This window comes from Centroberyx gerrardi, chromosome 19, assembly GCF_048128805.1.
Source record: "Centroberyx gerrardi isolate f3 chromosome 19, fCenGer3.hap1.cur.20231027, whole genome shotgun sequence".
NCBI lineage: Eukaryota > Metazoa > Chordata > Actinopteri > Beryciformes > Berycidae > Centroberyx > Centroberyx gerrardi.
The window spans coordinates 5,544,110-5,567,363 of NC_136015.1; the positions used below are offsets into that span (position 1 = coordinate 5,544,110).

Consider the following 23,254-nt stretch of genomic DNA (forward strand, 5'->3'; position numbering starts at 1 on the left):
TCACTCCCACGACAAGAGTGCCTCTGCATGTTTCGATTACATTTTCTTCGGTAGGTTTTGAAAATTCAAAGTATAGATTTAGGCCAGTGCAATTATTTTCTTTTCTTTTTTTTTTTTTAACAATAGCCGCCGTATCTGTGTGCTTGTGCAGAATGGAATATTTTACCTGCACAACCCCGATGTGTTTAATTGGCTTTGATTTCGCTGTCCGTGGTTGAGGTCAGAGGCTTCACAGTCAAGATGATTCATGCCATTTCAGTGGCTGGATGAAAGGGACCCCATACACTCTAATGTGGTTATCATGTACTTTTGGTCTGAGGCAACACAGCATTTAATTAGGAAGGGGTCATTTCACTGTGACCGGCTCATCCCAGGGTGATGTTATTACTGCCATTAAACAGGCTTCACTGCTACAGCTGACTGCAGGCTAGTAGTTATTAGCAATATAGTGTCAGAAGCCATCGCAGCTGCTTTTTTTTTTTTTTTTGTCCCACTCGACATGATAATATTTAGCGATACCGGTCAGTTTGCCTTAAGATCTTAGTCAAATACATAAATATTTCTGTCTGCATAAAGAAGAGCTTAACCACCCAGTGGATTTGCATTTAATTTTGTGTTTAATTTAGTTGGTGTTTTGCTATATATTCCAAAGCTGACTGCAAACATTGCATTTCTCAATAGGTGTTCAGAGAGGATAAAGGCTAAAACCTGCACAAATGTTCAATCATTTCTGTCTGGTCTGGTGGAATTACAGCATTGAAGCATGCAGCTGTCAGCTATATGATATGATGTAACTGTGCACTGTATTTCTAGGCTTGTTTCTCTCAAGGAGTTTTATGTTATGCCAGTGTAGCTCTCCATCTGTATGCATGGACACATACATGCATGCTTGTGGATGTATGGCTTGTAGGTCTCGCCTGCATCTGCGCATGTCTTTGTAGGATTTGTTATTTGAATCCTACAGCTCTCCCATCACACAATCACAGATTTGGCCCAAATCGTCCCATCATCCATCCGTCTGTCCATCCAGCCTATCTCCCATCTACCCTTCCTGCTCTCCTCGGCCAGGGAGACAGAGGCCGGGCAGGCTGTTATCAGCTGGAGGCTGGGGGGAGGCAAGGAGGTGAAATGGGCTGGGGATTAGGCCCGGAGATGCTCCGCGGTGGCCCCAGCTCAGCACACAGTCGGTTATTAAAAGCCTAGTAATAGGCTAGATTAGTCTCCTGATATGGCCTAATCCCTACAAGACTCCACAATCAAATCAATGGGAGAAGAAGACAGTGGTGGTGGTGGTGGTGGGAGAGCTTGGGCTCTGTTAACCCTTTCCTGCCTTGGTAAAAAAGCTCTTTTTGAGGGGTTTGGGGGTTCTACTCATACTGTATCTTGCATCATCTTTATTTACCTAGCAGGCACATTTCTTTATATTGAGAATAATAGTATGACACTGTAGTCCATTGCTCAATTTAATAAGACATTGGCATGTTCTGTGTAGTGAGCACGTTTTAAACCTGTGTAGAATTTTCTCTAAATCAATTGAAAGGCAATAACAGTATTAGCACAGTAGAGATACTATTCTATTCTAGCTTATGTTACCTTCTCTCTGTTGGCAGATCTCATTATTTCCCTTCCTGACTGCTTTTGATGTGTAACACAGAAATCTATCAGAAAGGATTATAACAGTTAGCAGCCAATGAAGCCTGGGAACTCTAAAATCAGACCAAATGAAATGATTCTTTTTTTTTTTTTTGTACGCATTAGACTGTATCATCATTTAACAATATTATTTAATGAGAAAGTTCTACATGCGGTAGAATTGAATTCATTATTGCAGTGAAACTAGGAAATATAAAAGGCTCCTGTCACTGCTATAATGCTAAATGCTTTCTGTTGTCTCTTGAAAGGCATTCCGTTCAATAGTGCTCGCCCATTTGAAGTGTCAATTCGGATGTGGCCGCGTGGCTCTTAAAACCTCCCGGCTTTTGTCTTTAGTAATAACCTGTCCGAGGAAAACCAGTCCCAGGCCTCGTGAACGACAGCGGCTTCCCATTTAGGCTCTATTTGCATCGTTGAAACAAGGTATTTTTAGGCTCAGTGTGTAATGTGCGCTTTTGAAGACGACTGGGAATGAAAAGCAGTGCCCATTTGAAGATGGGACTTCAGTCGGTGACATAAGCCCAGTGCCACTAATCTTCAAAGGCGGATGCGTGTGAGTGGGGTGCGGCAGAAGCAGACGATTTCCTTTTGTCTTTGTTCTGAGGTCTTAATTGTTATTTAATTTGTGTTCTGCTTTGTTGTGGGAGGCTGTGAAATGATAATTGCATTGCCTTTTTCCCTCCAACCTTCTTTGATGTGCGTGTGTCTCTGGACTCAAACTCTGCAGCCACATTAAGAGATTTCTTGCTTCTAGGCTCATTTAATTAATTACTCACAATATATAAAACAGCAAAATAAAAGATTACCTATAAATGATACCTATTTAGTGGCAACTGTAAATTAAAAAATAACAGAATATTATACCTCCAAGCTAAAGAACTGTATCACAATTGGACTTTCTCCCTTAGTGCATGATTTTCTCTCTTACCCTTCCCTTAAGTCTGATTTTCCTCTTGGTCGAGACTTCTTCGTTCATATAATCTGTGAGTTTGTATGGTAATTCATCACTTGAATGGCGAATGATGATAGCGATTGAGAGAACGCGCACCAAAGCCCAGCGATGCAGCCGGTCCTGCAGTGTGAACTCCATCCTTCTCTCAATGCATCAGAAAATGACTCCTCAGGGTGCCGCCGTGGCCTCTGAACTCAAATCCAAAGATGAACCCGCACCGATCGATACATGGATCCACTGCGTCTTGCCTATCAAATAGAATGGAAATAGCCGGGCACATGGGGATGCGGCTCCTGCATACGCCCGCCGAGAAATCATTTGCCTTGGTAAACACGGCTCCCATCAAAGCGGCGATTTAGCTCGGCTTTAAGGACCGGAGACGGGAATGACGCTCGGAGACTCGGCTTTTATAGAAACCTCTTATTGTGAGTTCCCCTCCTGTGGAGATGGATGTCCAGGTAATTTGCAGTTAGCTGCCCACCTCAAAGTCACATTGTGCCATTTCTGTTAGTAGAGAACGATGGGAGTACTCGGGGCATGGCAAAGTGGACTGCAAGGTGGACTGTTAGACTGTTTTTTCTCTCTTCTCCCTGTGTGAAAAAGACTCGTATGGTGTCTGGCTCTCTCAGTTAAACACTTGAAGTGAAGCCTATCACTCTTCTTGACACTAGTAAGAGGACCGGGCCATTTCTTCTCTCCCACAAAGGACCCGGTTCATTTCAGGATTAGGCCTGTGCCTGCTACAGTGGAGGAGAGGGGTGTAACGCTCGTGGCTATGCACATGTTGCCGTATTTGTTGTAAAGACATGGAGACAGATTCAATCTCAGCCGCTGGGTTTACAGTAACATCCTTGCAATTTAAGTGTTGTCTCCCACACACAGCCATCATTACTTCTGTAGGAAACAATTTATCCATTATAGTACGACATCCCGGGGCCAGATCTATAAATGATGCATACGCACAAGAAGAAATGCATATGCCACTTTCCGCACAGACATTGCTATTTATAAAAAAACACAGTGGTGTGAGAATGTGCGTATCTCCACGCATGCTTTACACCGGGCGCAGACAGACTTTTATGAGTCAGCTGAGCTGAGTGTGATGTGGCAAAGAGTAGGATAATGTCAAAGACTGAACTTGGGCAACATTTTATTTTGAGCCTTAATCTTTTCAGTGCACCATAGTAGCCTATTATGTCTCAGAGTTTCATATAATAACATTTATAGATGTATGCATTAACATCCTTTTTTCTACAAGCATGATCGTACAATAATGTTGGAATAAGAATAACGCACAGCAGACCATAAATTAGACCTAAATTATACCACCTTAATCAAGTCTAAGTCAATTCCAAGGCCAGGTCTAATCAAGTTTGAGTCAAGACCATGTCTAAAGGGTGTTGAAACCAAGTCAAGAGTGATACCAGAGCAAATTGCGACCTATTCAAGAGCAAGAGCATTGTATCTTTTTCCAAATGTAAAAATAATGTGTAAGGAGTTTCTTAAGGATCAGCAGAGTTGTAGATCTGTGTGCAGGAGCTCTGTACTATACCCTTCGTAGAGAGGGGGATTGTGAGGAGTGTGATTAGTGAATTTAGCAGACTATATGTAGTGAATCAAGCTAAATCTACCAGATAAACACAGCTATCACAGTACCAGGGCCAGCGACAGGAGAGCTTGAAAGGCAGAAAGGACGCAGGTTTCATGCGAAGGATTTGGCTCACAATACAGCGTGACCGATCTGTTGGAGTGGATCACACAAACCCCATTCTTCACAGCGGTGCAGACCCCGAGTTCTTAAAGGCTTTGGTGGCAGGAGAGAGCCGCTGCACGGCCACGAGAGTCGGTCACATCTCGGAGACGTCGACTGGGCCGGATTCGAGATGGCTCATAGCGAGGGACATGGGGAGCAGTCAGCCTCACCCCCTCCAACCATCTCCATCCAGTCACTCTCCTCACTCTGAACTCTACAGGGACTTGCGCAGTCAATGAAATGCTGCGTCCAATTGATACTTTCATCTTGGAATGGGCGGCATGAATGTTGCCCAGGGTAATTAGAGGAGAACTTTGAAGTAATTCTTATTAGCGAGTGCCCGGTCGCAGCGTGGATCGGTACACCCAGGCTTTGAATCCTGGATGTGACACTGTTGCTGTAACCTCAGGCAACAAACTCTCCGGCTTCTGTTAATAAATAACAAAAAAAAAAAAAAAGCTTGGAGCCTAAGGGTGTTTGTTCGAACTAGATAAATAATTTATCAGCGCCCAGTGGTCACTTGCCACACCGCACAAAACAGCGCATGCCGGTTGTCATCAGGCAAAAAAAATAAGCAAGATTTCATTCATTGAGATGTAGAAATGCGTCATTCAGTGTTTCCATGAACACAGACCCAATTACTCCTCTCTGTGATCTCCTGAGGTGCAAGATAGGTGTAAATGCAGCGTGTCTGTTGTTAAGAAGCAGTGTTTTCACCTTTGTTGTCTTAAAGTGCTCTTGCCTCAAGACCCAGTGTTAACACAGATTGCTTCGGCTAGTGCGGCAAGCGGCTTAGCTTCCTCCGGTTAAATAATTTATAAGTTGAGGTTGTTTTATTACTCTTCGCAATCCAAATTGTTGAGGAGGCCTAACAGCCTCGTTTAGCTTTCACTGTTTTGTCTTTGCACAGCATCGAGTGTGGTTGATATTAGGCCGATGTCATCCGCTTCCCAATATCATGGATATGATGCAGATGGTTTGATTATATATTTATTGTATAATTGAGCAATACTATACTGCTTGTCTATGGGAAGCCCATAACCTGAATTGATTCTGAGACGTTTTGTTCAGATTCCACACAAGTATGTATGGATTACTTTTATCCTGGTTTTCAGTTGGGCGTTTTAGTGTCCCATGTTCTAAATGCTGTTACATAGGCTTCTCCCCCCTTCCAATAATACAATTCTGGGGGAAACACTGAATACTTACACTTTTTTGAAGAATATTTGCTGCCATGAATATCATCAGATTTAAATTAGGGTTGGGCGGTAATATGGTAATACGGTATCCCGGGGTATTTGAAAATAGCAACGGTGTCCGTTTCATTACCGTCATAAAAAAATTTCTGGCAGAAGAAGAGGAGAGAGATGCCCAACCTGCATCCCCGAAAAAAAAGATAACTTTGGGCAGTCTCTTGCAAAAAAAAGCTGATGCGGCGGGCGCGGCGGGTCCCGTCGGACTCGCCACTATAGAGGAGCGAGCAGAATCAGAGATGAATGCCTACTGTCGCGAGCCTGTGATTCACGGAGACGAAGATCCCCTTCTCTGGTGGAAGTCAAATGGAGCCAGCCGCTTTCCGCTGATGTCGAGGGTGGCCCGAAAGTACTTGTGCGCGTGTGCCATAAGCTCACCATCAGACCGGGGCCGTGGTCGACACGAACAAATAAAGGCCGGCCTCAAATACAGGCCGGGGGAAAAAACTAGGTCAAAACCTAGTACATGGCTGGACCGTGTCCGTCTCCTCTCTCCGCCGCTGCCTCTCCACTGCGCCCACGGCCCGCATTGATCCTCCCGATCCAAGCCCCGGACCCCCGCCGAAATCTCGGCCGGATCACCGGGAACACATCGGCGCCCAGGTTCAGTTAGCTTCAGCTTACATGCAAACAATGGTGGATACTGGTAAACTCCTGGTGCCTGTTTGTAACTGTAGTTTGTAGTAACGTACAAGTGCCACAAGATGGCTCGGCCGGCGGAAGTCTCTGGAGCGTGCCGTCGTCGATTACCGTAATTATTGTAATGCATTGCAGTAACAAAAAAACGTCTACCTAACGTACCGTAACAGAAGCAGATCAGAAAACAAGGAGGCTTCGTACTAAAATAGGAGCAAATATACTTATCAAACAGAGGGAATTAGAAATAAAGATAGATGACATGTTGTTAATTTTGTACATGTTTTGTTGTTATTGTTTCAATATTCTGTTGTAAATATGCAACGTTTGCTATTCCGTTTCTGATGTTGTTCAGAGAATAAAACTGGAACATGTATCACATTTTTGTCGTGTGAAAATCACAGTTGAAGTGCACTGCAGTCACCTTGTGGCAGGAAACGGTATAGCAGCGACTACATAAATTCATCATTTGGAATTGGCGGCTCCCTCCAAGCCATACAATGTGATTTTTAATCAGATGGTAATACCGTATACCGCGGGAAAATTTGGGGAAGGTTTAACGGTGTCAAAAATTGGATACCGCCCAACCCTAATTTAAATATATTGAATACCTCTCCACTGGTTGCCAGTTAGATATAGAATTGATTTGAAGGTTTTACTGATCATGTGTAATGCTCAGCTAGGTCCGGCCCATAGCCACATTACAGAGTTTTTCATTCCCTATGAGCCAGAGCTCAGCCTGACATCCTCCTGACTGTCCCTCACTTCTTAATACGCACTTTTATAGACTTGCCTTTATGTAATTGCTTTTGATCCTGCTCCCATTGTTTCCTACGCTTGCTTTAGCTAATTTCTTCATTGTGTTTATTTATCTTCCTTTTAATGTTTTTTTTTGTCCTATTCAATTGATGCTTAGAAGCTTAAAGCTTAAGCTTCTCATTTTATCTCCTCATTATGTATGTTACTTTCATTGTTTTTATGTCCTCTTGTAAAGTACTTTGAAAGCTCTGCTTTTAGATAAGTGCTATATAAATAAAGTTTATTATTACTACTGGCACAAAATATTGGCTGTCAGCAGCTTCATCAAAAATATCTGTGCCAGCCTTCAAATACCCATAGCAGTCAAACTCTAGTTAATATAAGGTGATTTATAAAGATTTCTATAACTGTCATTACCAAAGAGTCACAAAACTATAACTGAATTTGTTTTTGACCAGTAATAAGAAATTATGGAGGCAAAAGACTTATTATATGCTGTCTAGAATACTTCCAATAAGTTGCCATGAAAGGTTTTTGACCAGTAAAACACAGAAAAAAGAAAATGGAAGTGCAGTTTGTGTGGATGTCCTTGTGTCTCTGACTGAGTCTCCCATCTCCTGTCGCAGGATGGCGATCCAGGTAGACAAGTTCGACTTTGAGAGCCTGCCCCAGCCGGACCAGGAGACGGTTCGCTTCACCAACCCCAAACAGCTGGAGGAGGAGCGGCAGCACGCCCAGGGCTGCCAGATCAACAGCAAGCTGGGCATCTGCTGGAGCATCATATCCTTCCACCGGCCGCATGTACAGTAGAGCTTCACCGGAGAAAACCAGCCTGAGCCGAGCAGCGCTGCAGCAGATAGAGACAGATAAAGGTTTACATTCATATTTTAGCGTGTTTAGTCCCCGCTTAGCCGATCACCTTGAGTCCAACAGTTAAACCGCGATGGTTTTAAGTGGTCAATCTGATGTAGTCGGTGTGGCATCTGCTGAGTGTTGTTGTTGACAGCAGTCAGATCAGTGATATGGGGCATCTGGATCCTACATCTGGAGGCCCTCCGGCTAGCGGGAAACTTGCTCCGCTGCAGTGACAGATGGGAAAGCGTATGGCGAAGCGCTCGCCGCTCTGACACTGTGAAGTGCTGTTTGTGTGTGTGTATACGTGCGTCTGTGTGTGTACGTGTGTGTGCGATAATTGTACCACGCGCTCGCAGCAGCACGAGTTCAGCATTTGCCGATAGAGGCCTAGTTTGCGGACAGGCTGTGTTGTCCGTCCAGCGTTACCTTTGACCCCGCCTGTGTCAGTGTGCTGCCCTCTGTGTTCTGCTTATCCACAGGGAGATGACCTCCATCTTTCCATATCTATTTACGCTTTCTTGTTGTCCTCTGTCCTGTCATTGACAAGCTTGCTATTAGTAGTAGAGAGAAAATGGGAGAGAGAGAGAGAGGGGAAAACATGCGACAAAGGTCCCAGGTCAGATTCAAACCCAGGGTGCATGGTATATATGTTTGTTTTTGCTGTTGTTCCTAATGCTCGGAAGTGGCTGAAGTGATTTGGGTCGAAACCTTGGTAGCGAAGACAGATGTAATTCTGACGTAAATGAAAAGCCTCCTCGTCAGCATGCGGAGAGCGGCCCCATCCTAGCTTCTTAAGTAATGAAGTGGCAATTACCAATGCACAGACTCTGTCGTTGAGAATTGCCTGTCAAGTTGTTGATGAAGGAAGGTGCGCGATTAATTATTAATCCAGTCTCCAAGCTATTGAACTTGCCATCATATTTTCTGTGTTATTAATGCATAAACACTCCCGTCGTTATGTGCGTTTGTTTTATCTACAAGCGATTTGGCAGAGTGTGGGCAGGAATAAAGAAAGGGAATGACATTACAAATGTGTTCCCAGTGGTAAGTCTGACAGCGCCGTACAAACCGTAGCAAAAATCAACCTGAAACTGCCTGTTTGATTATTTTAGTTCAAACTAGACCATATGTTATTAGAGGAGTGGAAATCGACTATGCTCTCAGATCGTAAGCATTAGCTTGACTATTCTCAGATTATATGGTGTTGGATCCAGCTGATACATCCGCTGACCTTGCATCAGACAGTCCTTTGTTGAGATGCTCAGCCTTTTTTGGAAATAACACTCAAACCAATTACACCTAAGTAGAGACCCATAGACCACAGAGAAGCTGCACATGTAGGTTAAGTAGCACTTCTCACAGCAATTTCTAATATGCGGATTGCTCACGAGTTAAAAAATAAAAAGAAATAGAGAAAGAAAGGTTTGATTACACCGCATGCCGCTCTCAGAAGCACTCAACACACTTGGCCTTGAGAAAAATATCACTCACCTCGACGTGTGATCGAACAGCTGCCTACAGTACTGGCACTGAGGCAGAGAGAATAGGAGGAGGAGGGAACGTGGTATGGCTTCCCCTTCCCCTTGGGGAGAGAATTGCAGATTTCATGAATCATATGTGCATATACATAAAGTGTGGATGTGAAGCTGATTTTGCCTCCCTAACCCCCAAAGCCTTCCATGCCCCTAAAATCAACCACCAAGTCAACCAAGTCAGACTAAGAGATCCATGCTTTAATTTAGTTGAGTCTTGAATATTTTAGCTTCCTGTATTTAGGATTGAATTTGTATTGTATTGATGGTATTGATCACCTTTTTATACAGTTTTAGCTATACTTTGAGCTTTCAACCCCTAATGAGATCCTCAGGCAGCGCTCTTTTGGTCATTTTTTTTAGGCTGAAGATTACGGGTGATCTAGCTTACTCCATCAGGACCCTTAGGCTCTGGAACCCCCTGCCAACTCACCATGCGTTCACACTGCGAGCAACTTGGTTGATGGGTCGCTCTATTCTGACACATTGTGGATGCCAGAGGCTCTGCAGCTACAAAGTTCTACAGGCAAATCATGTACTTTTCGCTGGTTTGGTATTGCCTTTAATAACATTACATCCTTTTGATGAGTTAAGTTAGCTATAGCACTAATTAGGTAGTAATTAATAATAAGCAATAAGTAATAAAAAAAATAAACTTACATCGACCCCAATGATGGATGCAGCCGTTTTCTTTTTTGAGACGTTTAACCTTTCAAATAAAAGTTGTATAGAACTGGGAAGCATTGAATGGACTTCTCATACATTTTGTGCTTGCCAGGCAAAACTATTGTCCATGAAACAAAGTCACATCAGTAGGGAAACAAGGAAGCGCAGAACTCTGATTGGCTGTTTCTGACCAATGACCACTTTCTCAGCTTGTTGACCGTTCACACATCAGCCAAGTTTCCCCGGGTCTCGTGGCTCCGCAGGTAGTGCATGGACTTCTGCTGACTCTTTGATCGTGCTCGCAGTGTGAACGCAAAATTAGTGTCTCCCTTTTAAAACACTTCTAAAAACACAAGTTCAAAGAACAGAGAATAGAGAGCGCCTCTGTTGGGTTTCTGTTTGACATTTGTTGAAAGTGCTGTTTGGTTTTGGGGGTGATTCTTTCAATGCAAAAGGAGGAGTTCCAAGGCATTCTTCAAGCAAAAAAAAAAAAAAAGAAATAGAACAGCCGTAATTACATTGCTAGCTCAAAAGAACATATTATAACTAACTGTAACGCGTTTTGGCCACGCTGTGACCTGGGAGTGATGAGGCAGTTGCACACCAAACTGTATGAAGAAGAACATCTAAACTTTTAATATACTTACTTTTAATGAATTTGAATGAAGTTTACTGTTGTTTCTTCCCGTCTTTCTAGTAACAAACAAAGGTGTTTGCATGACTTTCTCCTCTTCTTGCAGAAGTCTTGACAGCCTCCTCCACCAGACACGAGAGCTCAGTGAAGCTTAGAATTTTTAGCTGCTTGATTAATCGAAAACTAAGAAAATAATTGTTAGATTAAACAATTACAAACATTTTTTTAGTTGCAGCCCTACAGCACAGTATGTGTGGGAGCCATGATGAGGCAGTGACACCTGCAAATCATGGCTTGCATCACTCCTCCCCTATATCTCTGTCACATGAGGAAATCTGTCAAAGTGTTTGCAACAGCAGACAAAAACAGTTCTATTTTTGTGAATTCATCTGTCTGTCTTTCATGCTCTCTCTCTCTCTCTCTCTCTCTCTCTCTCTCTGCATACATAATCTCCTTCAAAGGTTAATAGACACCAGTTTGGTGTTCCGGGCACTGCTCATTTCACCCATTATTCCAAATGTCAGCTGTGTAAATGATCAGTGGTGTCCTTATCATAACATATTATCAGGCTAATTGCTCTGTGACAGCCATATTTGTTTTGATGCCGCGTTCAAACATCCGCAGCCTACCCTGTGATCAGTTTAATGCTATCAGTGTAGCGGGGTCGCAGCGACATGCCCTCCACGCACCCTTGACGGCTCAATGAGTGCATGACACAAAGAGCGCACTGCTGTCACATGCGTATGGGCCTCGTAAAAGACATTTTGTGAAGAAAAAAAGAATCCTTGGTTTGAATCTGGCCTTGGACCTTTATCGCTTATCATCCCTCTCTTTCTCTCCCATCCTTCCCGTCTCTCTCTACCTCCAACTGTTCAGTAAAGCTGAAATGTCAAAAAAAAAATCTTTAAAATCAAAAAATCAATACTTTTTGTGGTGCCTAGAAATTTGGAACTGACTGTAATTTCCATAGGAACTGATAATTCTTATAGGCTTCAAATCTTCATGTTTTCGAACTTTACATTTGGTAAAGTTTGGTGTGAAACAATGCTTTCCAAGCCAGGTCATCAGCCTTAGTATTTTCATGTAACAAGCTTGTCTGGTACACCGGAGCGAAGGTGCCACAGCATCTGGCTTTTCTGCTAACCTGCCATCTATGACATTTCCGTGGAAAGTCACCTGCACAAGGCTTGAACTCGCAAATGTTTTATTCAAGCCTGTGTATCTGCCTCGGATACCTGCACCCCAGTGATGTATAGTCTACCTGATGCTGTTATGACCGACTTGGTAGCATCGCCCGCCTGAATTCGCCGCATTCATGTTTGTTTGATGTCAGCATACACGCATGCGCTCCACACACATACTGTATATACACATCTTTAACAGCGGAGACATGGCAGTCTCTCTCTTTCACAAAGTCAATTTGGTCCTTTAATCTCTTGGCAGAAGAGTGTAAGCAGTTCTATTCTATGAATATAAGTAGGAGCTAAGAGACTGTGTACTGTGATGCGAGGAGCTGACTTAATTGACTTGGCTGTAAGAAGCCAGAAATGTTTCCTCTGAGCTGGCGTCGGATGATTGACTCGAGTTTCATTCCAAATGTATTCATTAATAAGAGCGTCTGATTCATTCAAAACACACATTACTGAAGCCGTCCCCATGGTATGTACAGTGCATCACCGAAATCTGCTCTCTGCAAACTACACACACACATGCACATACAGTACACAGTATGACTATAGGCCCATTAGCAGTATCTATGGTGCAATGCTAATGACCCCATTAAGATTGTGGCTTTTCCAAAATGTGAGATAAGTTGTTCATTCCACTATGGTTGGCAATACCTATTACATAATGTTAATGATAATTGCCCACAGTAATGGATCAGAAAATGTACTCTGATTAGTCTGTGACTAGGTAAGACTATTTTGGTTTTTCAGTATCCTAATTACATTATATGCTAATGGATTTAGAAAGGGATAAGGGTCTTTTTTTTTTTAATAAAAGCAACTTAAGCTGATGTGAATGGAAATGTGAAAGTTTGCCAACTCGCATCAGAGCTGAGAACCTACTTTCAGCCTCAAGCTCCTGCTGCCCCATCAAATGAGATCTCACACTAAATGAAAATGGCAATCATTTTGAATAGTTAGGAGTTAGATAAAGAGTGGGCACACTTCAGTATATTAGCTACAGAGCACAATTGTATATATATAAGGGTGTTGGCAAGTCCTGCAAAAGCCTTAAAATGTCTTTTTACTTAAACTCTAGGCTTTAAAAGGTCTTGAATATAGAGTGAAATATAGCGTCTTTACATCTAGAATTCAGTTACAGAGGTCTTGAAAATATTTTGTTTTATTTCTGTGCCGTTTTTCCGGTAAGAAATCAGCTCCGTCACGCAGACCTGTATTCTGGTAGATCCACAGTTTTCATTTTCACGTTCATTTCAGTTGTGAAATTGGTTGTATATTTCATTATTATCGGCATTAAAAAGGTCTTAAAAAGTCTTCAGTTTAAAGCTGCTAAAGGCAAGATTTTTATATGAAAATGCATCCCATTCCTACTAACTGAGACCCTGTAAATTCACCCTGTTTGCCCAAATTAAATTCAGGTGTTGGGTATGGTCACTGATGGGAAATGTTCTCGGTGCACAGGGAGCGCCGAATTGAAATTTAACAGCGAAATACAAAGCTGTCCCTTAAACAGGAGATAATGCAGTGTGTAAAGTTGCCTAGTATTGCTTTAACTTAATGCAACTTGCAGCAAAGACCCAGACCCGTCTATCCAATTAGACGATCACACACACTGTTCATGTGATTACGGTGCGGACAGACGCCGACACCTTACTGTACAAAATCGAGAACTTCAAGCTTTCCATCAGGCAAAAGTTGGAAAGTGTGATGGGATTGGTGGGGGGGTGGGGCAGGAAAGGGAGACGCTTCCAGTCGGATTCAGTGACGTTTGGCCTGGTCGCCATAGTAACCATGGTAGCTGTAACGCAGAGTATGTGAGCGCTCTCGTTCTCTCTACCTCTGCTGCTGCTCCATTAGGCCTGACAGTAAGCCAGGGGGCTCTCTTTCGTTCTTTCTGCAGAGCCAGTACCCCCCGCTTCTGCCTTTTTTGTTCCTTCCAGAGTCACAAGCCAACCTCGGACCAGCATGCTCTGCTCCTGGCTCCGGCTCAACTGGAGAATCTCACACAAGCCCTTCTGTCTAGTTCTGTGACTTTTGGACATTTGCGCCAAACCTCCGTATCCCCTTGTGTCTGTTAGGTTTTTATGATGCATTTTTCTCCAACTCAGTGTGTCGCAATTAAAATATTTGTTCTGCTACCTTGTGTGTACAGTAGAGTTTCCCCCAATGTTGGTTAATCCTTTAAAAGTTTAATGCACCAAGCTTGTCTATGCTGTCATCCTTAACCACTCCCACCCTTCCTTGCGGCGCCATGGGGAGGCCAGCGTGGAAGGAGTCCTCAACCAGCTGGTCCTGGAGCACCTACAGCTGGCTCCTCTGCAGTGGGGTGAGTCTGTGTGTGTGTGTGTGTGTGTGTGTGAGAGAGAGAGTATGAGTTGCGTGCACACACACATGTCCGTCTATGCGCTGCAGATTTTGTTTCACCCTTCAGTTTTTCATCGAAACGAGCCCTTCTGTTACATTTTCTATTAATATAGTAATAACTCTATAAAAGACGAGGTGAAGATGTTCCAGTACCCGACTGTGCTGCTGGGATTGACAATTTGGGATTTTTGTGTGCCAATCACAGTTGTCTGGGTGGTTACATAGCCACCGCTATACCTGTCAGTTAGTGCATAAACCTCCAGAACTGGTCTCAAGCCATGTTTTTTATTTGCATTCATAATGGGCTGCGGGCTATTTTGGAAAAGTGTAGACGGCAGCCTGGGAAATGTGTGAATCATTTGGGGGGACGCGCGGAATTTTGCAGGAGCGCTCCTCAGCCACACCATCTGTGATCATTCTCCTAAAATCATTTTTGATTTACCGAGGGTGTTTATTTTCTCAAGCCCCCCCCTCCCCCAAGCCTCTCTCTCCGGGGCCAGCCAACATTTTGATTAGTCAACCGGGGCTCTCCTGCCTTTGTGAGGAGAAAGCAATCTGTGAGATGAAGTGACACGGGCGGATCGAGCGCGGGAGCACAAGCACCTGTTGAGGCAGAAATGGGAGGATCAAACGCAAACACTTCACCGGATTCACCGATTTCCGCACGTCTCGGCATTTGACACACACCGCCTGCGCCGGAGAGACGCTCTCGAGGATGAAGCCGGACGAGATCTACTGTCTCGGCACTAGCTTTCACTAATTGGTACAATTATTCTGGCGGTACCACACCTTTGGGCTGATATTCTACATGATGTGTGCAGTCTCATCACACAGATTTCCAGTATGGCGTTCATGGAAACCACATAACGGACAAGACCGGCGGCTGTGGCAGGCAACAATTACACCGGTGATTGATATTTCTTTGTTTCTTACCAGTTTCTATGAAAGCGGCCTCGCCGTTCCTGCCTAGGCCCGCACGAGCCTCGCTGATTACAAGGCAGTTAATTTGCCTCAACCCGTTAGGATGCCTTTATCAGGGTTGCCAAGACTATCACAGGCTCAATTACGGGTGTACTCCGAGCATTTCCCCTGCGGCTGAAATCATTAGACCGACCGGATGCTTTTAATGCCTTCACAGCTCTGTTAGCCTCGCAGTTGTAGAGAGATGGAAGATTGTACCTCCTCAAAAAATTCCTTTGCATCGGTCTTTAACTGTAGCGACAACATGGAAGGCCAAGGCTGTTCCTCACCCTGCCATAATTATTGTTTAAAATCGAACTGCAGACGCAAAGGCCATTTATCTCTTCTTGCCGGGGATTTAGACTGTGGAGTGGTACATCGCCTGTGCTGGAAAGCGCACCCTATGTTCTCGAGTCTAATATACCTCTCAGTCTGGCAACTTCTCTAATGTCAAGCTCAAGGCAGAAATACTGCTGAAAGACCGGCTTTGTCATGGCCTTCTGCACCTTTTCTCCTCAGCTCAGCGTCATCACAGTTCTGAAAAAGGTCTGCTCTGAGTACTCAGCGCAACACCTTCCTTCTAACAAGGGAAGAAGCCCTTTAAAGGAGTTTCTCTGGCTTTGATTCAGTGTTCAAGTTGAATCAGTGGCACCGCTCGTTCAAAAGCGAAAGAAAGTTTGGTCCACTGGTAGTCAATCTTTTTATAGTTGAAGAGACTCTGACATCTCTGTCTGCCCTCAGCCCATTCCCTGGCATGAGAAAGTTGATACTTCCTCATGCTTTGCTACCATAGCAACCTCTGAATATTTGATCATGCAGGTTCCAATAAATGGAAAACATGGAAAGAGCCAGAAACCTTTTTATGGCCCCGTGTTTGTTTACGAGTTTATTATTATTGAATGGGGAGCAAGCGAACCGAGGCCATTAGTAAATGATTCTACCTCTGGGCAGAAGCGCCCTCGCCACCACATCAGTGCAGCCGCAATAACGTAGGATCAGGTGGGATGAAATTCGCTACCTAATTACAAATAAATAATGCAAGCTTTTTTGAAATTAGCGACACATCCTTTTATTTGCGGGGAATTTCAATTGGAGGTGCGGAGGAGGGCTGCAGTTCATTGAGTGGGCCAGGAAATAAACTGGATTCCTTTTAAGTCTGCGCGTGAGCTTGGATGAAAAAAGCCGGCGTAAACACATTTTTACTGTAAACACCAGCATAGCCGCTCGAGAGGGATTCCTTTTATTTGTCTAGTCTACAGTGCATGGCTTTTCTTTTCTAGTAGTTTCTTCTTCTTCTCTTCAGGATGTGGACATCTTTGACATTGTTTTCTACCTGTCTCTGTTTGTGCCTCTTCAAAAAGCCTGCTGTTATGCTTGTTTGGAAAGAAAATAACATCAGTATGATCAGCCAACAAAGCGGGCGCAATATTGGGACTAGACAGCATTTGCCGAACACTGAGATTTGATGGACAGATAGATTTTATAGATTAGCACAATGTTTGTGTGAATGATTTTGCTGAAAAGATACTGCAGTGGCATTATATACTGCTGTTGGATTGATTACAGCCTCTTTCCTTGTTAAAGCACCACTATCAGCTCAAAAGGATTCTACTGTATTTCAGCTGAATTCCTGCTCCAGCAGCGTGAGTGCATCTGGAAGCCGCTCTGTCATTGTTACGGATTTTGAAAAATAAGTCCACTAAATTGTACACATTGTCTGCAAACTTTATAGGGCTGCAGAAAAGCCTAGACAGTTTCACAAACTGTTTAAATGTCAGCGGAGCAGTCTCGGCGCGGAACTGCTTCACTCCCCTATTGTTTTTCAGAAGGTTATTGGCTGACTGGTTTAATTATCTGTGACAAAGTATTATTGCACTCCCAAAAACCTTCAGGGGTACTTGTCATCCTCGAGATCGGCGGAGTCAGAGGGAAGGAGGTTGGGGGGGGAGTGAGGGATGAAAAACACTGAATTGGGATACTGATACAAGCTCTTACAGTTCACAAGCAGTACGAAATTGAACTCGACCCAACTGCTACCAAGAACTGAACAGAAACTGTTAATTTGTCAGTAATAGCATTTTGTTTTCTTTACATGAGGAACAGAAGACAAACTAGATCACATTGACCTCATACAACAATGACAAGGCAAAATAGATGAGGGTAAAATGTATTAAATGTATTGTAATGTTCCTTTGACTTTCTTTTTTTGGTACAAGAAAAAGAACTCCAGCACATTTTCCAGCTCTCCTGTGCCTTTCGTCCGCCCCAACCCATAAAAGTGTTTGGAAAGCTTTCATAGATGAAGGTTGTAAGTAGGTTTGGAGAGGGAGTGAGGAATGGAGCAGGCTAAATTGGGATACCGATATCCCCTCCTGCAGTTCACAGGCAAAAAGAAATTGAATCATGCCCAACTGTTATCAAATCATAGTTTTCCACCGCCCTCGCCCCGCGAAAGTGTTTGGAAACTTGTGTAGTTGTGTTGCCGCTAATATAGACGCTACAGTGTAGAAGTAGGACAACAAAGTGACTGAACTGAATGTGACGAAAGTGGACAATAAGGTCTATAAACAACAAAAATGACAATTGAAGTAAGTCACCACATTTTGACTGAAACTAACAAAGCAACATATTGGAAAATTGGAAAATGGATATTGGCCAATATGATGCTGATGGTGGTTCCTCCCTGACCTGACCACACTTAGTGATTCTTCTTCTTCTTCTTCTTCTTCTTCTGCTTCTTCTTCTTCTTCTTCTGCTTCTTCTTCTTCTCCTCCTCCTCCTCCTCCTTCTCCTCCTCCTTCTTTTTCTTCTTCTGCTTCTTCTTCTTCTCCTCCTCCTCCTCCTCCTTCTTCTTCTTCTTCTTCTTCTTCTTCTTCTTCTTCTTCTTCTCATTCTCATTCTCATTCTCATACCAGATGTCTTACCAAAGAAATTCCCATGTGGTGCGGGAGGATTTTCCTCAACAGTTTCAGGAGTGTCAGTCTGTAAAACTTGCAGTGAAACCTGCCTCACTCTGCCATAAGGAGCTGCTAACCCACCTGAAAGAATTTCATTAGTCTGGAGTCTTTCAATGGAGAGTTTTAGTGTCCTATGATGGTCTAAATGCTGTTTCAGAGGCTTTTCCATTGTGATAAGAGTACAATTCTGGGGGAAACGCTGAATACTTGTATTTTGGGGGAATTTCTTGGTATTAAAATGGACAAATTTACAAAATATTGGTTCTTGGTAGTTTCAGTATATCAAAATATCGCTATCGATATTGGCCTTCAAAGATCCGTATGGACCGAACCCTACTGCTTAGACCCTTGTTACAGTTCTTTCAGGAAGCCGGCGCTGCTGGGAGTTCCCACTTACCTCCACACCGACTGTAATGCCAGAACAGGTGGCATCGTTTGTTTTTTGCAGCCTGGCATTATGTAAATAGCCCCATTGATTACAGCTCCTCGGCTGACAATTTGATTAAAGGCAAAGTGGTACACCTCGTGTTCGGAGTCTCCATGTCAACTTAATAGAGTGTTGCTAAATAAACAGTCACCTGGCCAATCAGACGGAGCTCTCTGTGGGCTTGACACCAGCACAGTGGCTGACAGTGCTGTGGCGAAGGAGAGCAGGAGGCCTGTACTACACCCAGGAAACATAGTGAGACACATACTGTCAAAGTAACACTGTTAGTTCAGGTTTACCTCCAACAGAACAACAGATGTGACTGCATTGACGTTTTTAAGATAAGATTAAGTAAGATGAAACTTTGATGATGCAGCAGCAAACTGTAAATAGGATACAGCAAAGAAAATACTATAAATACGAAAAGACTATAAATAAGAATAAAATGGTTGGATAGTTAAACATGCAAGGCAACTGACAGTTACAAAACTATAACGACTGAAGTGAAATAACAGCAGTAGAACATGTTGAGACAAAGAAAGAATGAGTGAAAAATATGTATGATATGAAAATATACCAAATATATGACATATATGCAGTATAAAATGAAAACAAAATATACGTTAATGACAAAGATTTTAAATTAATATGAGGTTTTCAGTAAAATAGCCATGACCATGAATAGCCATGACATGACATGAACTGCATTATTGTGGAATATAGTTCAGCAATGGTGAAAAGGCTTTAATTTTCAGTCTGCATGTGGAGTGCTGTAACCAAGCAGTGAGACGGAAAACAAAGCGAGGCCGAATGCGGACTTTGCTCCCACACCCCGCCGTCCCCCTCTCCCCGCCATCAGCCTGCCACCGGGAACCCATCTCAATGGAATACAAATTCACCCATGAATGGAAAGACAAATGTTTAGCCTAGGAGAAAGATGGAAAGAGAAGGGTGGGGGCCCCGGCTGTAAAAGGCAAGAGATAATTTAATAAGACAGTTCTTTTGAACAGCCTCACACCGTCGCATTTCTCCCCCCCCACCCCCCACCCCCCACCTACCTCGTGCAGACAGATGGCCATTTGGAGTGGTCACAGGCGGTGGCTTCTCAGCACACACAGGGGACGCCTCATGGAATAATATGCCTTTAAGCTTTTGTCAGGTGCCCAATTGCCACGAGCGGCGGCGGTGGCGGCGGCAGAAGGGGTTGACGAATGGCGCTGCCAAACGGCCCCGCGTCCGACCCACCCGACGCCGCAGACCTCTCCCGGTGACGGTGATGAGAAGCACTGACCGGAGAGAGAGAGAGCGAGGGAGGGGATGAATATGTGAATCGCTGAAATGAAAGAGAATTACTTTGACCGCACCTGTAGCTGGTGAGCATACATTAACTCCGGGCCGCCTCTCCTGCAGTCATCAGCAGAGCAGTGATAGGGCCTGTGGGAGAGGGGATGGGGCAGTAAGCCTTCCTAAAGCCCGGCTTAGGGTGGCATCAGCCCAGCCAGCCACCCTGATCCTCCCTGGAGCCTCGCTCCCCTTTGAGCCCTCATCCACTACTGCTGACTCAGGCTCAGCCCTGACTAAGGCAAAACTCATCCATGGGCTGTCAGTGTGGGCCCATATTCTCATATGAGAGCGTTTGCGAGAACAGAGCAGCTTAAAGATGGCTCTTGTCAGCACCTTAATCTCGTTGGAATACTGGAATATTCAAATTGTGAGTAAATTATATGGAGAACTGCAATAGTTACATGTATTTCGAGACAGTTTTCATGTACCACAACATGCTCAACATGCGCATTCAGTTGTTTAATGTTTGCATCTTCTATCAATCAGGACTGAGCATCGGATAGCTTGGGAAAGTTATATAGTGAGGTGGCAGTTGGTGTAGGTAATGAGTAGTTAGCTTTCCGACATGGAGGGCCAAGGCTGAAATGTATCACTGGGCTGTGGCTGTGGGCCAAAAATATAACCGAACATTGATCATTTAGAAATATAGCGGGTGGGAATTTCCTTAAGTCTTTTGTCATCCTGGTACTGGTTAATATGCTTTGTAATAAGCGAATGATCTTTAACTCACTGCTGTGTTATAATTAAATTGTATAACTAAAGACAAAATAGAATATTTTTAACAGTTTTGTGGAAGTCCAAATCTGGCAGAGTGAGCCAACAGAATTATTCACAGGAAAATATATATTTTTTTTACAATGCCTGTCAACAGTTTGATCAGTTTCATAATCACAGCAAGTCATTGTGTTTATGCAACAGTACAGCAGTCAGTTGCTCGCATTGTTTTCTTCCCCAGTTACATAACTTGTATTTTTACCGGCTAGCAATTCCATTTCTGTGACAGTTTGAGCCTGCAGCATTTGAGACTGTTCGTGAATCCCCCAAGACAGAGGTTTGCACGTCTTGCTGAACACCAGGACATAACATTGTTTTGCATATGTTGCCTCAGCGTAGTGAGTGACTCTCCCACCGAGGGCTCAGAGAGCAGTGAAACTCTGTGGTGTCGATGAAAATCGGGCCTAAAGGCTCGTGCGGTTCCTTTTGCATGCACCCCCCCCCCCCCCACCACCATCACCCACCTGCCCACCTATGGGAGCGCGGCTAGGCTTAAATCAGGGGCGGTGCTAGACGGGTGTCGGGCGCAGCCCATTTGGCTGAGTGATGGGCACGAGGAGGAGCATTGGGTAAGCAGAGGCTGATTTATCTGCTTGTTTTTCTGCTCTGTCGCCCAGGCGCTGTCAGTCAGCCCTCCTAAAGGTCTCCTGGCCGAGGCAGTTAAGAGAGGGAGGGAGAGAAGGGAGGGCGACACACACCTATTTCTGGAGGCTCGCTCTGTCTCCTGGGCCGCTGCTTTGTGATTTAAAGATGCAGTGCTGACTCAGTTGGGGCAGGGCGGGGCGGGCGGATGGAGACGAAGATGCTCCAGCGTGTGATAAGCACATAACGATGAGGTAGCCCGGCACGCAACACCTAGAGTCCCAGGCACGAGTCTCCTAGCCGGGTTATCACAGGAGAAGCTTGTGTCTATCCTCATTAACCTCTGCTTATTATCAGTCTGCAAGGAGCTGTCATCTATTGTTAATGCACCAGATAATTAACCTGTTACAAATGCGAATAATCCCTGATTCCTACACAGGATTATCACAACACAGCGCCGCGTCACTCTATTTACGAAAGCTTTGTCAAAACATTTTTTTTTTCTCCAACTCAAGGGAGCGAACATGAAAGGATCATTTGTTTTACTTTGGCGAGGATCACCAGTCTGATTCTATCGCTGCGCTAGCTTTAATGTGGAAATGAGAGCCAAGAGTACAGCGGCCTACTCTCTGATTGCCCATTCAGCTTTTGTCTCTGGCCCGGTGCGGATCGAGAGTTAGCACATTTAACAGGCGGGGAGCGTCTGTTTATGGGGCATTTATCATGGCTACAGAACAATCCGGGCTGTCAGCGCGTCAGTTTGGGTGAGCCGCGGAAATAAATCATAACTCCTCCGGCCTGCCACAGATAGCACACCAACACGATTGCCCGTTCATTTAGACTGGTGGGATGGGAGGAGGAGGAGGAGGAGAAGAAAGGGAAACTGAGTTAGGACAGCTGGATGCTGTGAAAGAGAATGCAAGAAGAAAAAGTTGGGTTTTTTTTCAAACAAAACTTGTGAAATTGTTGTAGAGATTGAACATCTTCAGTCTGTTTTCTGGTGCCAGTGATAGATACGCAATGAAAGCTTTAGGCCTCATTGTGCTTATCATGAATCACTCTTAGAAATGGAGATTATTTATAAGTTACTGTATGCTTCTATATGCATTGATTCTTAGGTAGGAAATAATGTTACATTTTAGGATATAATACTACCAAACTTTGTCTCATTATTTTTTATCTTTCCATCTCTTGATTTGCTGCAGCAACCATCCAAAGTTTAAAACTTTGAAAAACTCATTAAAAAAAACATCTAATTACAAATAAATAATGCAAGCTTTTTTATAATTAGTGACACATTCTTTTATTTGTGGTGAATTTCAATGTGAGGTGCAGAGGAGAGCTGCAGTTCATTGAGTGGGCCAGGAAATAAACTGGATTACTTTTAATTCTGTGTGCAAGCTTGTCTGAAAAAGCAGGTTGCAAGGTTACACATTTTACTGTAAACACCAACATAGCCGCTGTTCAGCCAACTCTCAAACCTAAAAAAAAAATGCCTAAAGCTCTTGAAAGGCTGAACAGATTTTATTTATCTACACCAATATCTGACCTTCAATGGCTTCTCTATTAATTCATCATTCAAAGTAAAAAGGTTTGTTAAAAATTTAAGTTATGGCATAGAATATCTCTATGGCGGGTGTGATTTTGTGAAATGTAGCGATAAAAATGTCTATGTCTCCTCCACTGACACAAAATCTTACATCCAACTAGATTATCCATAAGACCACCATCCAGGTTTTCTGTGATAATTGTTTTTAAAACTTTTGAAACCATTTGAAATCGTACAGAAGATATATGCAAATGATTGAGCAGAGAATTATTAAGATTCCACAATTATAATAACAATAAGACAAAAAGGAAAAACATTAGGGCAACATTCTCAATAATATTTTACCGTTTTCACTGCTCATCTACAAAAGGGTACAAGGGCGCGTTATACAAAGAGGGGAGAGTTCTGTTGGTCCTT

The 23,254-nt window shown here is 43.6% G+C and overlaps 1 protein-coding gene across 2 annotated transcripts in view; it reads left to right on the forward strand.

The window, feature by feature from the left end:
* trappc9 (trafficking protein particle complex subunit 9) overlaps positions 1-23,254 on the forward strand; it is a 184,612-nt gene that overhangs the window by 110,956 nt on the left and 50,402 nt on the right. For both annotated transcript variants that reach the window (XM_078290323.1, XM_078290324.1), the window contains 2 exons: positions 7,633-7,785; positions 14,115-14,206. In XM_078290323.1, coding sequence (XP_078146449.1) covers positions 7,633-7,785; positions 14,115-14,206 — 245 coding nt within the window. The remainder of the gene's footprint in view (positions 1-7,632; positions 7,786-14,114; positions 14,207-23,254) is intronic.